We start from the raw sequence: 24,880 nt of genomic DNA, 5'->3' as shown, positions 1-24,880 counted from the left end.
GGGTACATGGTACCATTTTAATCCTCTGAAAATATCTGTACTCCTGTTCTTTTTCTGCTGTCACTGTCAATCTGCTGTTTTTCACTATCCTATTAAAATATTACTTTCTTCTTTATCTGTTCAATGTACATATTTGAAAAAAAAAACTTCCCTGTATAAGCTGTTCTGACCTAAGTCATTTCTCTGATATTTCTCTTATATTGCCCCGTAAACATCTGAATTTCTTTTTTGTGAGCATTTCCATTTTTCTGTGTATTGTAAAACTGCAAGTCATAAGCATTTCTATGACATACAGAGAAGAGGTAAGTCAGCTACAGAACAATGGGGCTGATTCTTCTGCTTTTTCTCTGGAAAATCTTCCATTGCCTTTGGTGGCAATTTACCTAGAGGTTAGAACCACAGGATCTAGCTTGGTCCCTTATTTGCCTTTTGGGGAAATCAGTTAGGAAGATTCATCTAGGATAAAGGAAAAAGCAACCTATCCATTATACAATACTACTGTTTGTTTGACTTGTTCTCTGCAAAGAAAGTCTGCTGAATGCTGTATATTTTGCATTCTTTTCTAATTGAACAACCAGAAAAGGCATATTAAGGCAAAGCAGGAAAGGAGATCATTTTTATAATGCACTTTTAAAATAGTATTATAGAGGGCAGACAATGGAACACAAGATAGTCAATTTGAGATCACTGGTTCAAAAGTAGCCAAGGGTGGTATTGACCCACAAGTATTCCCAGTTGTCCAGTGGTTTGTGGTATGTAGGAATGAGAAATGTTTTTACCTATTTCCTGTTGGAAGGTGGCCATCTTAGCAGAGCCACTGTTTGGAGCTGATGACTAAAGATACACCTGATGTGACTGGGACTGTCATGGAGTTCTCAAAAAGCTAAGAAACATGTCAGGCATGTAGTCAGAGCACCCGCAACTTCAACTGGGAGCTGGTAGCATCGGTCTCATCTTGTACCATACAGTCCCAAATTATGGAAAAAGTGTGAGAATCCTCCAAAATTGTATCCACGGCAGAGTCTAACCTCACCCTGTCGGAGGGAGAAGGACTAAGCCAGCTCCCTGGAGTGAGAGGGATTACTTTGTGTCTTCTCCCCGACCAGAGAGCCCACTGGGAAACTCCATGCAAAATAAGCTTTCCACCTTTTCGGCTGGAGTTATGGAAATGATGTCAGTGTGGCAGGTGGGAGACTTAGAACTCACGACCTCAGCTTCCTTCCCACTGGGCACCCTTCGCAGTCTGTGTATTGTTGGCTTTGTTGTGGTGGCAGATGTTTGGATTGGCTGGTTTGAGAGTATGATGAAGCAGTTTTTGTTTAGTTTTTAGGATCTTGCCTTTTCCCTTGTCCTTTGTTAGCTTAATTTCTAGGCAGAGCATTTATGAAGTCAAGTTTTCATTGTCAACACAATACCATTGATCATTTATTGAGTGCTTATGTTATGTTAGGTGCCTATTCCAAGGAATCCACTGCATGGTTTACAAGCACTGGAATATAAAATAAAAAGTAATCACAGTCACTGACTTACTACACGACCATATGCAAATTTCTTTCCACTAGTTTCCCCTAATGCTGTCTCAAACCTCTCTTCCTAGAATGTTGTGCCATAATGAGTATGCACAACACTAGATATTCTAGGAAGACAGGTGCTATGTAAATACAAGTACACGTATTCCTCTCAGTCTTATAGGAGGGCAGATTAAATCACAGAACTGGTAAGACTGAGAATCTGAGCATTGCCACTTTAATCTTATAACAGTCACAGTTTTATTTCTATTATTTCAATAATAAACACATTCTGCTCTGAGAGAAAAAAATCACACTTTCTGGATTTTGGCTATTCCTTGATAGTAAAAAGCACAAGTTTTTAGGGATATATTTTATAAGACACATTTGGGTTGTCATTCTGGAACACAAAAAAGTTTGTACTTCAAAGTATATCCAGTATGATTGCTAATGATGACATGTATCTCATTTAATCTTCACAAGAAGCAACTTATTTTAACTGATTTGTGTTAACAGTAGTTCCTAAAAGGGAGCCAAGGTTCTTTAACTTTTGTAGATAGTGCTAGCCCCTTTCAAGAAGTGAACTTCATAGGGCAACTGAATATTATCACACAGCTGAATTCAAGCCTGGCAGCAAGAGTCACATCTAAGATGTCAAAAACAAGTGATCTAAACTTAATAGGACTAACATTTGTGGGACCATTGTTTTGCTTATAGTTACTACCTTAAAAAACTTTGAAGGTCGTTTGCTGCTGACAGGCATCTCAAACACTGACTGCAGTACTTTCACAGAAGCCTCAAGAGCACAAGAAGACACATGGCTGTTAGTGTTTGAGTTTGAATTTAATCTTTCAGACAAAAGCCCCTTGCTGTGTATCATTTCATCCAGTTATACATTCGAGAATCTGCAAGCATCCATATTCTAAGGGTGAGTTCCTGAAATCCATTGCTGTTTTATGAGTCACCACTGGCCTGGCAGGAAGGGTATTTGAAGTCATGGTCATCAAAAAGAAGTGATTGTTTTCTGAAAAGCTAAATGCTTAAAATGCTTCCAAAGGGAAACAGTGGGCTGTGTGCTCATTCCCTCCTAAGATCAGAGTTGTTGAGTTTGTTTTAAAAATTGTTAAAAGTTCATGAGAAAAATATGTAAATTCTAAAAGCCAACACTATATTCCCAGAAGCACTGACCCTCGCTGGTCTCACGTCCCCTTATCATTGTACTCTGGGGGACACAAAGACTCGTGTAACACTTCAGTGCAGCTGAGTCTGTCAACAAGTATTCTGGGAAAAAGCAGAATCGAATTCTTCTCTAGACTTCCCACCAGGATTGGCCAAAGGCCATAAAACAAACTAGTAAATTCCCACAGGATGCAAAGACTAGGCAAAATTGCTAAAAGATGCCAGTCTGGATTAAAAAAAAAACAAGTTAAAAAAATTGTAGGCCATTCTATGGAGCATCAGGCCAATAAAAACCAGAAGTCCCCAAATCAGACTATCCGCTCCTGGATGCTATCAGGTGCAGCCAGTTTCTTAAATTAAGAAAAAAAAAAAAGAATGTTTCTATGGTATGTATGTTTCTACACTAAATTACTGTTTGGCACTTGGAAATCACAGAACTTACTACTCAGAGGCAAATGAATGAAAAGAAATTTAATTTGAAATATCAAATCCCGTCAGACATTCCTCAGACTCCTGATTTAATCAGATGTTTGCCAGCTAAAAAAGTATTTCTCAAGTATAAAGAGACAAAGTTAGACTTCCACAGGGTCCTAGTGTTTAAATAATTGTTACTGATACATAGGATTTCTTAAATTTTCATTTTTTGGTTCTAAGTGTAAAGCTCCACATGTTTACCTCTGTTTATACCTCATTCTTGACATGTTTATCTAAATAACATGTGCTTTATGACTGGTGAAATATACATTCAGGGTCCCTAATAAAAATAATCACAAGGACCTACTTTCCAGCCTATCCTTTTTCCACTACCTAATAATAAAAATAATAATACTTAAAATAATAATAACCTTCAAATGTACCATGGAGGAATCCTGCTTTCACAGCCCCTACTTCTTGAGCTCCTTGATAACTATTAATGATTTACTCATGGAAACAAAGAACTGCAATTAGCTCTAAGTTTAAAAGAAATGCACATTTTAGGAATAAACTGAGAAAATTTTTCTTCTTGGAAGTTAACTATCAAAAAGCAATAGTGTTTTGTTTTGTTCTTCAGGAGACATTTTAGAACTTAGGAATCTTTGATATCCTTATTTGGTGGAATAATCTGTTTTCAAGACTACCCAAAGGCCTTTAGTCAAGATCTGGTCCAAGTTAGGATAATACGTGTGGGGATGGAAGCTATGGCAGCCTTTCAAACAACCCCGTGAGAGCTGAGGAAAAGGCTGGAGGTGGGGTGGGGAGTTGCTTATTAAGTTTCTACTAAAAGCCAGGAACTGTGTTAAATACTTTCCGTAAGTTATAACAATAGCTAATGTTGACTGAGCATAAACTGTGGGCTCTAAATTGTGCCAAGTATCTTCATAGATTAGCGCTCTGTTTTTTTAATGGAGATAATAACTGACAGGTGTACAACATAATGATTCAATACTAGTATATATTGCAAATTGATCACCACAATAAGTCTAGCTAACATCTATCATCACAGAGAGTTACAAATTTCTTTTTCTTGTGATGAGAACTTTTAAGATCTACTCTCTTAGCAACTTTCAAATATACAATACAGTATTGTTAACTATAGGTGCCGTGCTGTACATTACATCCCTGGGACTTATAACTGAAATGGGTGAAGGTGTACCTTTTGAACACTTTCACCCATTTTTCTCACCCTCACCCCCACCCCTCTGGCAATCATTATAGGTTAAGTTTTAAAATCAGTACTCCCTATGAGATAGGTACCATCATTATCCTCAGTTTATAGGTTATAGATGAGATTCTGAAGCACAAAGAGGCTGAATATATTACCCAAGATTGCACAGTATTAAATAGTGGACCCTGGATTCAGTATGGATCTACACCCTTAACCAATTATACTATGATTTCATTTACTCCTCAGGATTACCCTGGAAGTGAAGGTATTATTTCCATTTTGCAGACAAAGTATCTGAAACTCAGAGAGGCAAACAACTTGTCTGACAATCACTAAGCTTTTAAGAAGTGGGCTAGGGTTGGACCTAGATATTTGTCTGACATTGAAGCCTTCAGTACTACATGGTTTCCACAGTCTCATTAGACCCCAGAACCCTACTCCCTGAGACCTGGTAATTGTGTGTTCACCAAACTATCCACCAAGAGCCTACTCTGTATATGCTTTATGGATGGCTTTGACCACGTTTAGTGACTTTAGAAAGGACTCCACTACTTTCGTAAGATTGCTCGTAAAGTCAGATGCTATGATAGGACGTTTGAAGTGAAAACCAATCTCTGAAATAGAAGTATCTGTTTTATAAGTAGAACTGATGGATTTGACAGTGATTTTTATGAGTTCCCCAAATTCTTTCATTTTCTTATTTCAGGATGGAAAGGTGATATTCATGGGCTGGGGGTGGGGAGGAATGTCGTTAAAAAAAAAAAAAGCAAAAGGAAGGGCTCTACATAAAAGGAAGCGCTCCCCTTGGCCTTGGCTTCATGCCTTTCTGACTAAAAGTAATTCAGGGAACTTTCTTATCAAGTAGTGCATCAGCACCCAGCTTGGCTTGCTACTAAACCCAGAATAACTGGAGACATTTCAACAAGAATAATTCTAAGCAGAATAATACTGAGCGAGTCACAAGGTTTCAGTGTTTCAAAATATATCTAAAAAGTAGTTGTCACTGGAATCTTAGAGTTCTATGAAGTCTCTCCTGGCTGAGTTACATCCATCCAGGACATGCATGAGGCCACAAATCTTTCCGGCCGCAAATCTCTCCTCTCGCAATGTGCTCAATGGAAGGTTTCTCAACAGTTATTTTTGTCAAAGACTTCCCAGAAAGAATATTTTTATACCTTATTTTTTCCCAGTAGTTTTTTTTTCCCTTAAACTATATCTCATTGTTATTTTGAAAACATCTGAGGAGCTAGTGTAGTGGATTCTAAACATGGGATTTGAACATTCCCATCACTAACATCAAGGAGAGAAGATGTTAACTTCTAAGTTACTTGTAGAGCCCCTCATTGTATTTGCAGAGCCTCACTGCCTTAATTTAAAATGACAAAGCCACTAATATAGTGATAATCATGAGGGCTTACTCTATGTTGGGTGCCTAAATACTAAACTAGTATTTAACAAATGTTAGCTTTTTAGTCATCACAAAATTACTAGCATATGAAGAAGGTACCATTATCTTTCTACTTTACAGATGAGAAACACTATAGTAAAGAAAAGTTAAGGAACTTGTCTAAAGTGATAGGACTAACAGTCAGACTCCAGAGCCATTCTCTAATCACTAGGCTACTTTACCTCCCCCGGTCACAGGAAGACAGAGGTCACATGTGAAAGGAATTGTGCATCAAAGGCCATAAACTTTACAGACTGTCTCAGAAATAACTCAACAGTTACTTTAAACCTTCTAAATCAAAGCAAGAAATGTTAAAAACTTCTTAGACTTTGGTAGCCCCAAATGATAGACATTTATAAACATGTACAAGGGGAAGGGAAAAGCTATAGTTTTTATTTCTGTCAGTCTATTTGCATATAGTATAGACTCAAATGGTAGGGGGAACCTAACATTTTGCTAGTTACCATTAAATGAATACCCGTGATGCATTAGACCAAATGCCCCAAACACCCACTTCTCGCCAACTAGCATCATATAGTACTACAGCTGTGCTAATGTACACCAGGTAAATTAAGGTAAAAAGAATAATGATGAGGAGGAAGTCCTCAAATTTGCAATTCTACAATAATGCAGAAATATGTACCTACAAATATTTAAGTTAAAAAAAAGACATGATTTGATTTAGGGGACACAAAAGGTAACCACTTCTCAAATGAAGTTCACCTATGGTTAGGTGAGACAATGCATGTAAACACCAAGCACATAGAGGCAACATTTTATAGTGGGTGAGCACGTGGACTTGGGCCAAATTGCCTGCAGCTAAATCCCAGGTTGCCTTTTGCTGGTTGGGAGACTTTAGGCAAATGATTCAGCCTCTCTGTGTCTCAGTATCCTCTGCTGTGAAATGAAGGAAATAACAGACGTAACTCGCAAGTTGTGAAGATTAAACAAAGCAGTATGTGTTATGTGTATGGAACTGTGCCTGGCACATAGAAAGCATGCAACATATGTTAGCTGTTAATATTCTTGTAAAGAGCACTCAGTAAACAATAGCTACTATTTCATAACTTGCAAGGAAGATGACATACATGGTAAACAAGTTTTTTGTTTTCTCTGTTAATATAAATCCCAGTTTGAAGGATCTAACAGAACTAAAACAGAAAAAGCAGAAGCACTGTCTGTATAAATCTCATATTGACACGAGGAATAATCTATCCACAGGATCTTTTACTGAGAGATCTTGGTTTATTGTTTTCGTCATACTGAAAATTTATGTCTATATTCCTCTGTATTCAGCCTGTTGGTCAATTTTTTTCTTCTTTGTCTTCATCTTTTATGCTAGCATTGTTGTAGCAGTATATAAAGATGAGACCAGGATTCAAAAAGACTGGTACAATATTTCTTACAAAAGAAACAATATCAGCTTTGAGACTCTACTACAAAGGGGCTGTGTTCAATTCAAAGTACCAATATTAAATAGAATACATGTGGCGCACTTGGTAACACAGAGAATTGTTATGGGGAAATGCTTGTAAATGAAGGATATTCTCAAAATAGGATAGTTGGTATCCTAGCAGGGTTCTAGTGGGACAGTTGAAGCTTAACCAGGCCTATCACGCAGAAAGTGGAACAGTTGTCAATCCAATCCCCAAGGCTACCCCAGATCAGGCCTGCAACAGTTGGGGCTCTGACAGAACCTGGCTGGCCTCTGAAGGCACAGCAGACAGCTGGTCTTATCCCTCTTCCCCAACACTGTCCCAGGACAAAGGGTCAGCAACCTGGCTTTTTTAGAGTAATTGATCCCCTTGCCTGAGACGCGTGATCAGTTTCCAAAACCAGAAAGAGAGAAATCTCCCTCTGAACAGAGCAAACTCCCAGCTCACAGGGCAAGTGCAGAAAAACAATTCTCAGAAGCTGAGTGACTGATGTAGGGAGGAACCTAAAATTCCAGCTGCCTTTCAAACCCAGGGAATTTTTGTGGGTTTTCTGATACTTCTAAAATCCTACTGAGTCAAAAGTCAGGACTGATCTTGAAGAGAGAAAAATCACAACAAGGTGAGATTCTGAAAATTTTATCTGAATCCAAAATTGCTTTTGTTTCAAAAACACTTAAATTGATACAGTTTAGTTTTCTTTTTGTGCCATTTAATTACCTTTTTCCTTAAAAAGTAAAAAAAAAAACAACTAGGTCTCTTTCTTGCATTGGATTCATTCTTTTTTTCTGCTAGCATATCTCAGATTGATAAAGAAGTGTTTACAAAACCATCTTCTAGATCTAAAAATCACTATGGAATAGGCTGGACTGATACAAATAAAAGACTAATTTAAAGTATACCAACTCTAACACAATTAGAGGTTTTTTTTTTTTCATTACACTCAAGAGTTTATTGATAGTCTGGCCCACTGGACTAGTTGTTAATGCTTATCAGATGGTGCCAATTATAATTCTTCATATAAACCCAATATGGGCTAAATAGATTTTGAATTCTACATTATGAAATATCCAGCAAAATGTCACAATTCATTTTGGGTGGTATTATTGAAATAAAGAGCAAAGTAAAATATATCACCTAGAACTTTTTATTTTAATTTTACACTTCAATTCACCAATTAATATTATTTCATTTATATACAGTGATTTAGTATTAGCAAACTATTGCCTTCACAGTATCCTGACACAGTTTTCCAAATTTTGTTCCCAGGAGAAAATTAAGATTTCCCCTTGCTCCCAGGGAAATTCTGATTTAGTATCTCTGGGTGGAGCCTAGGAATTTGTTTTCGTAACATACACCCCACGTGATTCTGATGGTAATGGGTTGTGAACCAACACTTTGAAAACCACTTTTCTAACACACAAAACACTGAGGTCAACTTTATTCTTTAAAACCATAATTAGTTCCTAGTTCATACAGTCAGGGACAGCCAGACTTGTAAACAGCACCTGCTTGCAAAAGCTCTTGCTGCCTTGTCTTGAGATAGGAACAGGACCTAAAGCTCTGATCTTGACTTTATTCTAAAGGCCCACGAGATGGCAGCAAACTCTCCTGCTGCAGTGCTTCACAGGCAGCCATTCTAAAACGTGCTGCAAATAATTTGTTTTGAACAGTCTTTTAAATTTATTTTTCAAATAGAAGAATAAAGAGGGTCTTGAGATGTGAGTTTATCTGACCCCCTGCTTCTAATTGAGGCTGAGAATAAATATTTCTAGGAATAGAATGCTACATCTTTATCATCTAGAGAAGAGATGGTACAAAGTTCCTCTGCTGATTTTTCTTATCCCTGGGGAAAGGGATTGCATGACTTCCCTTGGCCGTAGGGCAGTAGAGTCTCTTATCTCCAATCAAAAATGCTCTTACTAATAACAAACTTACATCTCTCTGGCAGTAATCAAAACATTCTTATTTTGGTATTTAAGCTAAAGGAGAATTTTGAACTTTGAATGCTAATTAGCTTTTAAAAATGAAAACAAACATGACTGTAAAATCTTCAAAACTAAAAAGAAGTCTGTGTACTTTATGAAAGACCCCAGTATTTTTGTTTCTCCTTAACATTAAAATGATCAAATTGTATGGTGGACTGACAAAATGCCAAATCAGTCAGAGGCTGATTTTAAACATTAGAAGAGTGTACAGAACAAAGGGATAGGTAAACCCACTGAGTAGCAGCTTTGATCCCAACAAGAGTATTATTTTCAGACTTTTGATGCACTAAAGTTTATTTCTAAAACAAAGGATGGTGATATGTCTGGAAGTTCTGTAATATAAGATATACGTTTGTATATTTAGCAGTAGGAGGAGAAAAGACTAAAAGGAGATAGGAAAGCTGGATATTTGAGGAGCTTTGGTGTCGTTAAGAGAGTAAAGGTCTTCACTGGTGGAAAAAACAGAAACAAAAAAACAGGACTAACAGATGTCTGTTACAAGATAGTACATTTCAGTTTAACTTAAGAAAACTTCAAAAACTTGTGGGAAAGGGATGGAGAAGGAACTAACATATATACTAGATACAACCCTAACAGTGTTAAGGGCTTTAATATGTGTATTTAATTTAATTCTCACAACAACTTTATTTGGTGGAAATTATCCTCAATTTTTTTAATTGATAAGGAAACTGAAGCTCAGAGAGGTTAAGAAAATTGCCGAAAGTCACCCAGCCAGCAGGGCAGGAGACTCATCAGCTGAATCCAAGTTTTATCTGTTTTCATATCCTGTGCTTTTTTCATTGCAATCCCTATCAGGTGTGTTGTAAAAGGAACTCCTGTACCTCATTGAAGCGTGACTGCAGGATCTCTAAAATGCTTTCCATCTCCAAGATTTTATACTTCTATGTATAAAATCTCCTTAAACACATTTAGGTTTTTAAGTTTTGTGAGTATTTTGATGCAGTTTAATGCTTTTTGAAAACCATGATCAGTTTAAAACCCAACAAGACAAAATTTGTTTGTTCCTTACAACTTCAATTCCAGAATATTTGAAGGAAAAATAGCTTACAATCAAAGACATAATTTTTCTGAGAGAAAAAGCAGAGCTTAGGAAGTTAGAGAATAATTTTTCTTTTCTTGAAGCCCTGACTAGAAGATTTGCTTTGATTCCAGTGTCTGAAAAGTGTGGTCATAATTCTTCCCAACTATTATTGAAACACATGCAGATACTTCTTGAGGATGGGAAACATTCTGAAACTCAGAGACATCTCTAGTCCTGTGACAGCCATTAGGCACCCTGGAGTAAAGTAAGAAAAGGGCTTGCAATGCTGTAAAGCAGAACTTCTAGTATCTTTTGCCTGTCGCTTCACCTGAATTATTAGATCTTCATCCTTTGCTGTTAAAATGCACGTGTTTCATTTTATAAAATTATGTCAAATGTATCGTGCATTTATACAGAAAGCAATCTTTTACAAAAAGCCATTTAATATTTATCTTCTTTGCTTTCACTATTCAACTTCTGTTGTGTTGTCATTCTGCCCCCTCTCCCCCCCAACTTCTGTAATATACTACCTAGCGCTATCAACCATGGTCAAAGGCAACATCCTGTTTTGTGAATGGTGCATAGATGTTTAATTATCAATGTACCATGGGGATGCATTACATTGTCAGAATTTATTCCGTCTCATCTAGACTTCATTTTTTGCAAAAAAAATATATATACTGGTCTAGACAACTAGTTGTAACATCAAAGTTGCATTTCATTTGGGACTATCTGACCCAGTATTAAATTGTAGGGGTTGTTCCCCCTCCTCTCCCCTCCCCTCCTTCAGGCCCTTTAAATGAAAGAATTGGGAGATAAGTTTCCTCCTAGCTAAAACACACAAAAGCTCTAGCCTAGATCACTGGTGTGTGTGATTATGTGGTCAATGATCACTGATCTACTACTTACATTTTAAAAGGAATTCATCTTCATTAAATTTACCAATACTGAAAGAAGCAAGATTAAGAACAAGGATGGAATGAGGGGAACAACCATTAACTGAAAAATATGCACACCACTATCAGAAAGTATCTCATAATATTTAAGAAAACAGATAGAAACAGATCTGAGGGGAACTTTTTCACTGGTGTAAGTAAGGAATCTTTTTACAAATAGATAAGCTCTGGACATTTTGTTTCCATCCCTTCCCTAGCATTTTTCTTTTTTTAATGGATAGTTGCTTAAGAACTTCAGACATGCATATTACTGAAGGATCTCTTCTCTCAATCTCAAATGTATATTTATGAGGGCCGAGACATTTTAGTTACTCAAGAAAAATTTATTTTTTATATTAGGCCAAGCCTACATATTCAAAGTAGCTTAGATGGTTGATGAAGTGTTTGTAGCTGATTCATAAAGATTTTTTGCTAATTCATCTATGCATTTGAATGAATCAATACTGAAAGTGAAACAATTGTTTAGTGACTGGATAGTCAATAACTATGTAACATCACATCAAAATGAAGGTGAACTTGGGAATGAGGAGTGGTCAGGGAAATAATAAGGAATGAGATCTTTTTGAATAAATGTGTGGCCCACGTAGCAAAATTTGCTATAGTATTAATATTCAATGTTATGTCTAGATGATTATATATTGCTGTTTTGTAAGTGCAATAAGAAATCTATACCAATAGGAAAAGCTGTAATAACAGCTAATGCCATGGGCAAAGTTAAATATTTGCTCTCTAATTTTAAAAGTTTGGTAAGTAGACACGCTGTCCTAATACCTCATGAGACGTCCCCTTGAACCATTAATGGGATTACACATATACCTGGGATTAGTATTTTCAAGTGCAGTAAATGCTTCTTATTTTGAAGAAATGTGTCTTGGGACACTTCTGATAAAAGATGTTTCCGTTTTTCCCATTTGCATTTGAGAAGCACACCAGCAGGACTATCACTGTATACTCCTCTTTAATCTGTTTCCCCCCTTAGTTTTTCATTATCTGTTCATTTGAAAAACAATTAGTCATTTGAGAATCCCTTATACTTTATGGAATTCTTGTATCTCTAAAATGAAATGACATGTACGAAATTATTGTGTAAATTCCCTCAGACAAGAAAGATATCATTAAATAAAATGTGCTAGTTGTACCAGAGAGAGATGGCAAGGCAATTAAGCAAAATTTTTACCTACTCTGCACTTAAGAAAGCAAGTTGGTGATTCCCCAGATGAAGAGTTATATATTTTTTAGTCCTAATTTTAAACACCACTCTGGAGCCATGTTTTTAATGAGGGAAACATAAATACGATTTGGCAGGAAATCTTAAATTTCCCAAGAACAGTAGGTTTAAACATTTTCCCTAGGGCCCAGGTTATGAATCAAAGGATCTATTTAATAAGCTTAGAAACATAATGGATGGAAAACAGTTACAAAGAGTAAAAAAGTAAATCATTTTCCTCATACTGTATTCTCTGCATCTTTATGAAATAATGTTGTCACATGTTGTATAGTTGTTGATTTGTCTCCATCATTACCATTAACCAGCATGGATTTTCCAGTTTAAAAAAAAAATTAGTTAGGAGTTGTGACAGAAGGATTGCTTAAAAACCTGCCAGTAGGAGATCTGGAGAATGTAATCATGCAAAGGACCTAAGCAAGGTAGTTCCACAGCACCCACACATATCTTAAGAATTGTTCTTAATATCTTAACTGATCAAATTTTCCTCTAAGACAGCAAAAGCCATTCTAGTTGGGAAACGAGTTGGTTTAAAGGGTATTAGCTCTTCTTCAAATAGCAGGCATGTAAGCTATAAAATATCTCTCTTATCTCCACTTTCCTTCTAGGGATAAATGCACATTCATGGTAACTTTTCTTTCTGTGAATGAGGAACAGAGAAGATGGTTGCCTGGATTTGCTTCAGGAAAGAAAGGTGTTATTTCTATGTTCAAACCAGTTAAAGTAGGCTTTCATAAAAATATACTTAAGTAAGGCTTTTTCTCAAGAATTACAACAAATTAAAATGGCAATTCCTGCTATTTAAATAGAACACTGAATAATAATAGGGGTGTTTTCACAGGTTATCACTTTTAGAATGACATAATTCATTTTTGAGGATAAAGAAAGGTGAGAGGGTAAAAATTGCTGCTGTAGTAATTTCTTTACACTAACAGATATATGCCTTAAAATACATTATTTAGATAAAATTTTATTATCTATGGTCTTAATTCTTCAATTTCCCTACACAAACACGAGTTGTGTGACTTTAGGTAAATTACCTAATTTCTATGCCTCAGTTTTCTTATTTGCAGAAATTGGGGATTGTAGGATTGTTGGTGGGATTAAATGAGTTAATAGACAAAAAATAACTTAGAACTGTGATTAGTGCATAGTACAAGTTCTATACATTTCAGTTATTGTTATTATTGCTTCTAAGATGGAAGGGTCCACAGAAGTAGATGCACAGAATCCTCCCTGACATCAGCCTTCAGGGCCTTAAACTGAATATGGTTATATTTATTCTTCTGTAACAGAAGGTTAAAAAAGATCAAGAAGCCTATACTTTGGCACACCCAGAGCTAGCAGAGAGATGAGGTCAGCGGCGATGTTTCTGGCCAGCCCTGCTGCCTGCATTCTGCTGGGAGGGGGCAGTGGCTGGCACAGCAATATCTGAGGCGTGCGCTGCTAATGCCACTTCAAAGGCAAGGCACCCTCCTATTTTTATCCTGGGTCAGCAGCCAGCCTGTGCAGTTGCCTCTTGAACAAAAGGTTCTGCCAGGTCTCTGACACCTTTTAAGGCGTCATGGACTCTTCTCACAATAACAAGAATAATCTGTTGTGCTACGTGGCATTTGATTTTATAAACATAATATCCATAATCTTGAAACAGTAACTAGCATTTTTATCATTTTACAACCAAGGAAAGTAAGGCTATGAGAGGATGAATCATATGAGTAACAACAGGCAAAGGCAGGACTCCCAGGTCAATGTGAGGTCCAAACTCACATTCTTTCCAGTGTAACATGCTGGCTTCCATTGTCAGTCACAACTCTTAGGCTTTCTCACAAAGAGATTTCCTTCAAAGATAGAATAAAACTTTTTAAAAGAAGTTTATTGTTTTAGAAACAAAAGTTTAGTCTAATAGTTAATGTAAGACAAATTAAGATAAATGGTCAATGGCAAAGCCACGATGAGAAGTTCTAGCTACAAGATGTTATCTCTTATTTTGATGTCTATGTATGTTTATTGCATTGATGGAACTATTTAAGCAATGTATCGGTACTTGGCTACTTTTTCAGTAATGGACTTATTAGTCTTAGTTCTCTGCACTATTCTTGGTGAGCAGAATAATACAGCTTATTTCTGTCTAAAGAAATTGACACTTCTCCATTTTTTAGATAAGAAGGCATTATAACAGAATTCTAAAAACTCCACTTGGTGGAAGAAGACTTTAGACTCACTTTAAAAAGGCAGGTTCCAGGGAATATGAGAGAGGGACTGTTTTATTAAGAGACTAAAACAAAAATGACCTTAAAATTCTCCTTAAGCCCCAGACTACTTAATTGTATCTAAATCATCTCAAGGGAGGCATTTGTTCTATATGTAAAGATCTCTATATAAAGTGATTCTACATCCCTATGAAGAAACTTCTTCCAATATTGACCAGCTTCTACTGTCAGAAAATTTGTAAACTGAAGACTTTTTAGAGCTAGAAGTGTCCCTGGAGATTAGTTAGTAGAAACTGCTATTTCCTAAACCTGTTTGCAGTCTCATAATAAATGGTAAATTAACTTTCAATTTTCTCTTCTCCAACTCTTAACTCATCCCAATTTCCATTATCTTTTTCTTCTTGGGTCTTAATTTTTAAATCTTGCAAATACATTTCGGGCCCTCTTTAGGACTCATGCATAATTTTCTATGACTTTTCTCATTTGGGGAATCAAAGTAGTTTAAAATCCTCACACTTCCACTGACTTAAGTGTAAATAATTTACTTACACGTTACAAATCTTTTCTCTGTTTAGAAAAATTGATTTGTTTGTAAATGTTGATTAACCCTATCTGTTTTGCCAAACGTGTCTTGGCCTACATGTTGGTGTGTACGTACTGGGGGTGACAGGGATGGGTCAACCTATGTGGGTCTCTCACCACATGTAGCTGACATGTGAGAAGGGCTACATCTTAGGACATGACCAAAAAGTTTGGTGAAGATAACCAAATTTCCTAATTAAAGGGATGTCTTAGTGAAAAAAACAATAACCTTTTCTTTAGATGGAGGTAAATTCTAGTGGGGAGAATCAGATAAACAAAATAATTAAATAAAATATTTATTATGTTACATAGGTATAAACCTAAGGGGAGGACAGGGGGATAAAAAATTTTAGAGAGAGAGAGAGAGATTGAGCATAGCCAAACAGTGATCCTATGATATTTGAGTAAGACCTGAAGGAAATGAAGTAGGCTCATGCTGATATCTGGAGTACTGTGTTTCAGGCAGAGGATCAGCAAGCATAAAAGTCCTGAGGTGAGGGTATAACTGATCTGTTCAAAGAACGGCAAAGAGGCCAGTGTGGTTGGAGCAAAGTGAGAGGGAGAGACCAGCAGAGGTGAAATCAGAGACATATGGAGTGGTGAAAACGGCAGATTTTGTAGGGCCTTGTGTGTCATTTCCTGTTTTGAAATGAGAAGCCATGACAAGAGTTTTAAACAGAGGACTACATGACATAATCTGACTTAGGTTTTAATAGGATAATCTTGGCTGCCAAACTGAGAATAGAGTAAAGGAGGAAGGATGAACTAGGGAAACTATGAGACTATAGCAATAATCCAGGAAAGAGAGTATTACGGGTTAGCCCTGGATGGTACCAGTGGAGGTTGTAAGGAGTGGTCAGACGCTGGATGTATTTTAAAGTAAGTGCTGACAGTTCAGGTGTGGGGTGTAAGAGATGGGGGAGAGTCAACAATCACTCCAAAGATTCTGACCTGAGCAAATGGAAAAGTGGAGAATGTCTGGTGCTTTCTTCTATCCATGTGCCCCTTCATGGGCCTCTGCTTTGTAGAAATTCTCATCAGTGATTTAAAAGGCAAAAGAAATGCTATTTATTCCTGTTGGTTTTTATTAGAATCCACTTATGGTAGAGTGTATGTTTGTGATGAATATTTACTGATCACGTGTGGTTAGAGAAGATGGGAGTCGAAGGAGCTGAAATAACGTGTCAGCTGGAGACTCTACTGTGCATGTGTAAGCAGGATTTCAACCAAGAGAATTTTTTAGCTTTTAAGGTTTATGGTATTAAACAGTTTAAACTTCAAAATATAAATCACATTAAACTTCCTTGGCTTCTAGGGCTATTTGCATTGCTTTAGAATTCACTTCTTTGTTCTAGGTAAGCCTCAGATGACCCTTCCTTTTTTAAAATGTCGAGTGTTTCCTGCCAGTTAAATTGGTTACCAGTTTAACAAGGAAGCTAGCTAAGCAGCTTCCTTAACAAGCTATGTGGCTAAGTCGACATCTAATTGACATGAAAGATGTTTTATGGTAAGTGGAGAAAGCCCCCAGCTCCTCTGGGCTTTTCAGCTGACTTGAATGCAGAGTGCCCTGTGTCTCATCTTCATAGAGAGGAGTGCATCTATGTGGGATGTATTCCCTATGCACTGGCGCCTACTTGTTCCTGTGACAAATGGCAAAGTGCCAGCATTAATTAATCCAAATGTTATCAAAATTTCAATGACCTTTTCCAAAATTTCTAACATCTCCTATTTAGTTTGCTTGGATTCAAATCTTTTTTGAACAGATGTTTTTCCAAAATAATTTCAATGCAAGTGTAGTGCAATATGTATTCAATTAAGATCCTTGATACAAGACTCTCTGGGTTCAACTCCCCCTGCTCCAGCACTTGCTAGGTTTCTACCCTTGAGGAAGTTACTTACCCTGTTTAAGTCTCACTGTTCTCGTCTGGAAAATAGAGACCCATAAAGGTGCCTACTTCATGGGGTTGTTATGAGGACTGTATGAAACACTCTATGTAAAGCAATCAGCACCCACCACATGGCACTTAGCATATGATATACTAGTGTTAGCTATTTTTGAAGGCACAGGTAGGAAAATGCATCCTTCGTATTTATCCTTTCTGCGGGAATATGTAACATCAGGTGATTCATGAGTTCTGTGAGAATATTTGCCGCCTAATATTGCATGCATTATATTGGACCAGCTAAAGACTGACATGTATTCTCATGGGTGCAACATGTAAATGATACACTGCTCTAAATACACACAGACTGTTGGCACATGCAATATTAACTGTGCCACCTGCCAGAAGACATAACCCCTCAGTCAGTTTGAATGACATCTTTTTGAGTTTGCTTTTGGTGTTTGTGTTTACATACATACCATCTACTTAAGGAGATCAAAATATTGTATCTATATTAGCTTAATATATTAGCTTATATATATTAGCTTAATATATTAGCTTAATATATTACCTAACAAACTAGGGGAAGAAGGATACAGAAAACTTGAGAGAATGAACATCACAGATGTTCTTTCTCTTTAGTTTGAAAAGTGAAGGATAGCAACAGGAAGGTGAAGGTGTTCCAGGAGGGTGGAAGCAACTGGGAACGTGGGAAGGAAAGGCTGAATATGAATGTAAGGAGATGTATTCTGTGTTATCAGGATCAGTGGGGTAAAGTTATGGGAGGCAAAGTTTGGTTCACTGGAAAGAAGGAGTTCTCAACAATTAGAGCTTAAGGACTGAGATGCCCTGTAAATGAGTGAACCCCCTTCTCTAGAGCAAAGAAGGCCTGGGTGAGGAAGAAGGTTTCAACTCTTAAGACTATTTGAAGTTATTAGAGAAATTTCTCAAAATTAATTAGTAGAAAAAAAGGTTCATTCTATTTTTAGTCTATGTTTTTTTTAAAAGAAAAATAAGAGAACTCTATGCTCTAATAAAGCTGATAATGTTCTATAACAGGATAGTATAGTCAAAGTTCCCCGCTAAGGCCATCAAATATGAGATGCTGCACACTGAAGTGAAGTTCCAGATTAAAATACTGACTTTACAAAGAAAACAGTAGACATAAGTGTCCTTGGCATGTTCAAAGAATAGCAAGCCACTTCCACAATTCTTAACCCCCTTAGTTAGGTCCATGTTATTAAAGGGGGTCAGAGTCTGGCAAGGGAAGAGGAATTTGTGAGGAGGAATTCTGCAGTGCTGAAGCTCAGAGTGTGTGTTTGGAGTAGGTGGAGCAGAGGAGCCCTACCCACTCACCTCCAGCTTTGTGAGAAAAGTGGCTTCTTAGAGAACTTGATACAAGATGTCAGCAGGATGGATGGGAGGTCAGAGTGGACTGAAGTCTGACTCCCTCTTAGGATATCTGTCTGTAGAATGAGAGTTGGGCTGACAAACAGTTTTGGCACTGAATCAGGAAATTCGCAGCTCCGCTCCTAACATTCAAATGATGTGAATGTTCCCTGTAGACCAGAGCTGTAAACCAGGCCAGGAGCAAAGGAGAGCAAGGGGTCGTCTTAGGGCCTCTCCACGGGTGCAAACAGACTCCAGTTGCTACAAGCTGTATGTAGACAGCTTTCTAGGTGGTGCAGATTGACTTCCAAGTTAACCCCTGGAACAGAGATGAATCAGCATGAATCGAGGACTACAGACAAGATGTCCCCAGTGATAGGAATCCTCATATATTCTTCGAAAGTTTCCTTCTCTGGGCCTACCTGACTCTGAGAGTGAAAAGCCAGAATATGATGTTACCAAACCAAGTAAAAATTTCCTTCTGCCCTTTTATCTTTTTCATCCTTGCAGTCTAACCCCAGGGGGCCAGAAGTCAGGGTTAGCAAGCTAGGAGACAAAGAGGAAAGCATGAAGAAGCCAACCACAGTGACTTCCCTGAAGGAAAGTGATCCTCCTGGAAAGGGCCCCGGTTGGAGAAGGAGAGATTTAACTCTAAGTGGAGACCGGAGTTTGTTATTCCAAAGGCTTGGATATTCTATGTTGAAATAAAGTGGTTTCGGTAACTTAAGGTGACATAGGACTATTTCTAAAAGGAAGCAGAATGTCACAGGACCTGTTGAGTTTTTGGCAGCAGTGAAAAACATTCTTTCATTAAAAACATTTAAAGGGTAATAGGAGACAAAAATAAAGAAGCATTGTGATGACACATCATACATAATACACAAAAAATAACCAATTCAACATATTTAGCCAGACAAGCAGAGAACAGCATGAGCCTCAGGCAAGAAATGGACAGAAGGAAATGGCACCAAAGAACAAGATGTTGAGAACTGCTTTGAGGAAATACATGAGAATTAGGGGTTTTGGTGCAGGCAGAGAATAGGGGCCTGCAATATTTTTGGCACAAACAGAAAGAACAACGTACCTGAAGAACTATTTATTTATACCACAGTTGCACCTCTAACCTAAGACAATTTGTAATTTTATTCTATTGTTAGCACGTAAAGGAGTCTGAAGGCACGTTTGGCAGTCTGAGCAGTACGTGAAAGAGTAACAGTCGTTTTGTTCACTGAGGTCACTGCACACTCTTCCTTCATACTCTGCACTACTACTATATATATGGCATATGTGTATTCTACGTGAGTTTTTTTTTTAACTTCAGTGCTATTCTAAATTTCTCCTCAGAAAACTTTGACTTACTCTTTCAAGATTATACTTCAAAGTTCTACCCTTCCCCGCAACATTCAACTGATTAATGTTTATACCTTAGCTGAAAAAACAATCCCTGATGTCTTTGTTATTAGAATATCATTCAATAATGTTTTGAACTTTTTTTTTAATGGAGGTACTGGGTATTGAACCCAGGACTTCGTGCTTGCTAAGCATGTGCTCTACCACTGAGCTATACCCATCCACCTCTTGATACTTTCAAAGTTGATTCATTTTCTTAAGTGTGCCTTTACTATTTTTTGCCAGGAGTTTGTCTAAGAGTCTTATGCAGTTGGGAATGTGTAAGGAAATAATGCAGATAACCAGATTTCAAGATTCCTGGAGATACACAATGGGTAAAAGAAGAGAATACAGGAGATTTCAATAAATTATATTTCTGCATATTAAACAAACTGAACATTTAGCATACACAAGGGAATGTTGCAGGGACACACACTCTCAATGAAATACACACAAAAGGAAGGAAAGGACAAATGAAACAAGCAGCTGGAGTGTTTCCTTTAGAGACAAAGGGAGTATACCACACTCAGAAAAGATCCATATGATCTTCATCAGTACATACATAGAATCTAAGAGGGAAAAGGCCATCTATGTCATCAGACTGGCAACATTTAATACATCTAAGTAGCTTTTGTTTGTTTTTCTCTATATTCTGTGGATCAAAATAAGATAACAGATTAAAAGTCACCTGAGAAAAGTACAAAGCCCAGCAGCTTATGGTCTGTTTCTGGAGTTACCAATATGTTGTATTTCTTTTTTTACCAGGAGGCTAGGACTAGAATGAGGGTGGGCTGTGAATGTAGCCATGAATACCTGGAGAGCAGACAGAAGTAAGGGTGGCTCCCAGTGATGACAGGGCTCTTGCCATGGTGGTTATACCTAAGAAAGATGGTAGCAATTGGAGCTATAGGTTCAGAAAAGGAGAGCAAGGAGGAAGTTCCGAGTGAGGGGCAAGTCCCAGACCAGAGCTGATAATATACTAGGCAAAGGCAGCCTATCTTGGCTTTAGGACTAAGCATTGTGGGGATTTGATTTTTATAGTGCTTGGCAATGGTGTGGAAAATACTTTGCAATAACAATCAGAATAAACCAAAATGAATGAGATATTTTAACATTTTCATTATTTCCAGGAGATTGAACGCTCTCTTTCTCTTCCCGGAAGACCAGTACCGCCCATCATCTCTACAGCATCTCCTTGGGTATATCAGCCTGCTTATAGCTACTCTAGCAAACCAACTGATGGGCTAGAGAAAGCAAACAAGAGACTAACTCCTTGGGAAGCAGCAGCCAAATCTCCTCTTGGTCTAGTGGATGATGCCTTTCCACCCAGAAACATCCAGGAATCCATTGTGGCAAATGTGGTCTCTGCAGCTCAGAGGAAGGTGCTTCCAGGGCCACCAAAAGAGTGGAATGAAAGACTGGCCTATGTTCCCCAAACCCAGAAGGCCAATATGGGCTCATTTGGAAGGCAAGAGTATAACATTGCATCCCTACCCAGTAACAATATGCCCACCAACTCCCCATATGGTTCACAGGTGCCGTATGCGTATTATAGGCAGCCTTCCAGAAATGATTCTGAAATAATGTCCATGGAGACTAGGTCTGATTACTGTCTTTCAGTAGCCAATTGCAACTATAACCCACACCCAAGGGGATGGAGACGCCAAACATAAAAGTTAAAAGAACTGATTGTGCCACCTACAATAATTTAAAAAAATGTTTCTTTCCAGTATTTTTGACTTTTCCAAAAGATTTAAATTCACTTTTGATCTTGGCTTGTTCTCATAGATCATTTATCCGAGTTTGTGTGTGTGTGTGAGTGTATGTGTGTGTATGTGTGTGTATGCACATGTGAGAGTGAATCACTTCCTTTTCTGCTGATGCATAGAGAATTTGAAGAAATATTCATTTTATGCATTGATGGCACTTATATGTAATTCATAGTCTTAATTCCCTTTACTTCATTAATATGAGATAGTCTAGGCAACTAAACTCTCTCAATTGAAACTAAGTATTTTCTTGTATGTGCCTCAGTCTAGGATAGAATTAATGAAATAGGATATGCTAATTTTCATCAGCAGTAACAACAAGGAATATAAGATGGGAGAAGTTTCCAATGGGAGTATACCAGTAAAAAATAATTCCTTTAAAAAGGATTTTCATGCTGTTATTTTAAGCATTTCTCTGAAATACTTTTAAAAATCTGTAAAATTCAGATTTTTTAGAATTGATATATAGACTTCTCAGAAAGAAATAAATATTTGAGAGTAAGACAGTTATACATTTCAGAAGGTAAATGGTGTAATGTGTAGGGAACAGAAAGGTTTAGGTATAAGATTTATTTTTAATCTATTCAAAGTCAGCAGCCTGAGACAGGAATAGACTCTGGGTTCAGGTGTTCTCATTTGTCAGATGAGAAGATCAGATTATTTAATCTCTTATATCCTGAACAGCTCTGATATTCTGAGATTCTCTCATTAGTAGAATGACTTTTGATGCATTATTCATTTTTGCTGCTCATCATAGAAATATGAGATTAAAGTTAGGGGTGGGTTAGGTCATTGGTGTCACTTCATGTATCATTAAAAGTCCAAGAAGAATTGTTGGGCAGTAGGTTTTGTGATATGTGTTACGTGGAGTGAGGGTTGATGTGAAGAAAAAGCTATTAATGGATTTAAGGAAGTGGTAGATGGATGTGTCTGTTATTATGCAACTGTAGGTCATGACCATTTATTTAGTTATAGAAAGCATGCTGCAGAAGCCTATGCAACGAGTGGTGCTTCTTTAGAAAGCCATCATTAGGATGTTCAAAAGAAGTGAAGCAGTTGCTTGGACAATTTCACGACCCATCCCTTGTTAGCATGACCATGAGACAATTAGTCAAACACCTGCTCCTCACTGCCATACCCCCAAAGTACTAAATACAAGGAAGTTCAAAGTATTTTACATTATAAGTGAGTATTGAGAATATTTTAAAATAAAAACACCTTGAGTATTCACAACTTTCTTAGGTTTTAAAATATTATTTTGCTTTGTTTTACTTTTTAACTCTTGAATTTATCACTATCATGGTCTCTTTCACAGATTAAAATTTTAAAAAATTGCCAAGATACAAGTAATCCCTTGGAAACAAGAAAATAAAAAGCTGAAGAAATCACAGTAAGTTGTATTAGTAATGGAATCACCCAGATACTAACTTGTTTAGCTATTGAGAAAAGAAAAGGGTACTTTCTAATATTGCTAAATTATCTTAAATTGATATAGCATTAATTCTCTCAAATTATAAGATAATAATAATTGACTCCTAAAGACTTTCTAAAAAAAATAATGCCTGATATTTCATTAGTCTCTTAGGAATTCTCAGAAATCCCCCACATAAAATACTTACTTGTTTTAAACTTTATTATAGTGGTTCAATCATTCTGGTGTCAATGTTTTAAGATATGGGGGGTTTAGCAGGAAGATTTGTGAGCCAGGATCATATCCTGTTATGTTGTTTTATTTTTATAAATGCTAGAAGTTACTTCATTTTATCCTTACATTTTAGATACTGCAATTCTAAAAATTGATATGCATTATATTATTCATTAAAACTTTCACTAGACGAAAAATAGAGAGAAGCAGACATTTCAAACTTAAAGATTATTATTATTAAACAGCCATCCCCCTCTTTGCATGCACTAGATCAAAATAATCATTGTATTAAGCTATCTGAATTTATTCTAGGCACCAAGAAAAAGACAATACATGGCAGGAAAGTTGCACATTTTTCATTCACAAGGAAATGAATGTCATATTTTTATTAGAAATCAATGATTCAAGAAGTCATATTTTGCAGATATAATTCTGAAAAGCAAAAGTGTCATTGTCAAATCATCACAAAATGTATGGGTAATTATCTCCAGTTTACTTGAAAAGGAGTAAAGTTAGATTGCTAACATTCAAGCTAATGTTTGAGCTAATTCTGCCACGCTGATACCGGATTCCTATTGAGAATACTTAGAGAACTACTGTTCTCACAAAAATATGATGTTTGTCTTGTATGCCAAATAATAGCCTTTTGAGAGAAGAGCTGTTGCTTTGTAAATGTATACCACATGTGTTGTGAGCCATTTTTCTACTAGTAGCAATCACATAGGTAGAAAGAGTTCTGTTCTACCATGCATTACACACACTCTCTAAAAGTACACTAATTTGGTGACTTTTTTCCATCTTGAGTTTAAATACCGTATCATTGCATGTGTGTGAAGTGTCCATTTTTAAGATGATTTAAATACTGTCTTGTATTTTGAGTTTGATTATTGCACAATTCTAGTCAATTTATCTTTGAATATGTCTCTTTTACGTTTTGGCCCCATCACTCACATTAGAAAGGGCCACACTTTTAGGGGTCAAGCACATATATATACTAATGAGTTGAAACTTCGGATGAAAAATTCCAGCAAACAGGCTCAGTTATTATAATTAGAGAGGAACCGAAGAAATGTTTGTTTTTAATAGAAAGTAGATTTTCACATTGATTTCTATTCAAAGTAGAAGTATCTATACTGTCCACATTTTTCTATTAAAATAGACTATGTTCTCCTGCTAACTAGTTTAACATTTCCACCTTTGTTTATCCCAAAAGACTGTATTTGAAAGATTCATACTGAAAATCAAAATTGTATTAGTAATAAAAATTAACTTGCAAATCAACTTAAAGAGCCTTTTCATGTTTTCCTTGTAAAAAAAATTGTTTTGAATTAGTCTTCATTCCAAAGAGTTAATCTTATCAACTACATATTTTAAAATTTTAGTTTCTATGGTATCAGCTTCCAGACACATCACAACAATTTCAGGCTGATTGATAGCATTTTAACTGTAACATTTAAAAACTGAAAAAACCACTTACCTCAAAATATGATCAATTTCACATGTAAGTTAAGAGGCTTTGGATCCATATCTTAATATCATAATAGTATTCCTTTCTAACTTAATATTATTTTAATGTTATTCTTTATTAAT

At 36.7% G+C, this 24,880-nt stretch overlaps 1 protein-coding gene across 2 annotated transcripts in view; it reads left to right on the top strand.

Annotated features, from left to right (window-relative positions):
* The window catches only part of SYNPO2 (synaptopodin 2), a 156,786-nt gene extending 132,209 nt beyond the window's left edge, over positions 1 to 24,577 (top strand). The window contains exon 5 of one of the 2 annotated variants that reach the window (XM_031691484.2): positions 21,007 to 24,577. In XM_031691484.2, the coding sequence (XP_031547344.2) occupies positions 21,007 to 21,549 (543 nt within the window). In that variant the 3' untranslated portion in view covers positions 21,550 to 24,577. The remainder of the gene's footprint in view (positions 1 to 21,006) is intronic. The other variant, XM_072938291.1, reaches the window with a different exon arrangement.
* The last annotated feature ends 303 nt before the right edge of the window (positions 24,578 to 24,880 follow it).

Source organism: Vicugna pacos, chromosome 2 (assembly GCF_048564905.1).
Source record: "Vicugna pacos chromosome 2, VicPac4, whole genome shotgun sequence".
In the NCBI taxonomy this organism is placed as follows: domain Eukaryota; kingdom Metazoa; phylum Chordata; class Mammalia; order Artiodactyla; family Camelidae; genus Vicugna; species Vicugna pacos.
Note: the sequence above shows the minus strand (reverse complement) of the source record. Positions and strands in the feature narration are given on the sequence as shown.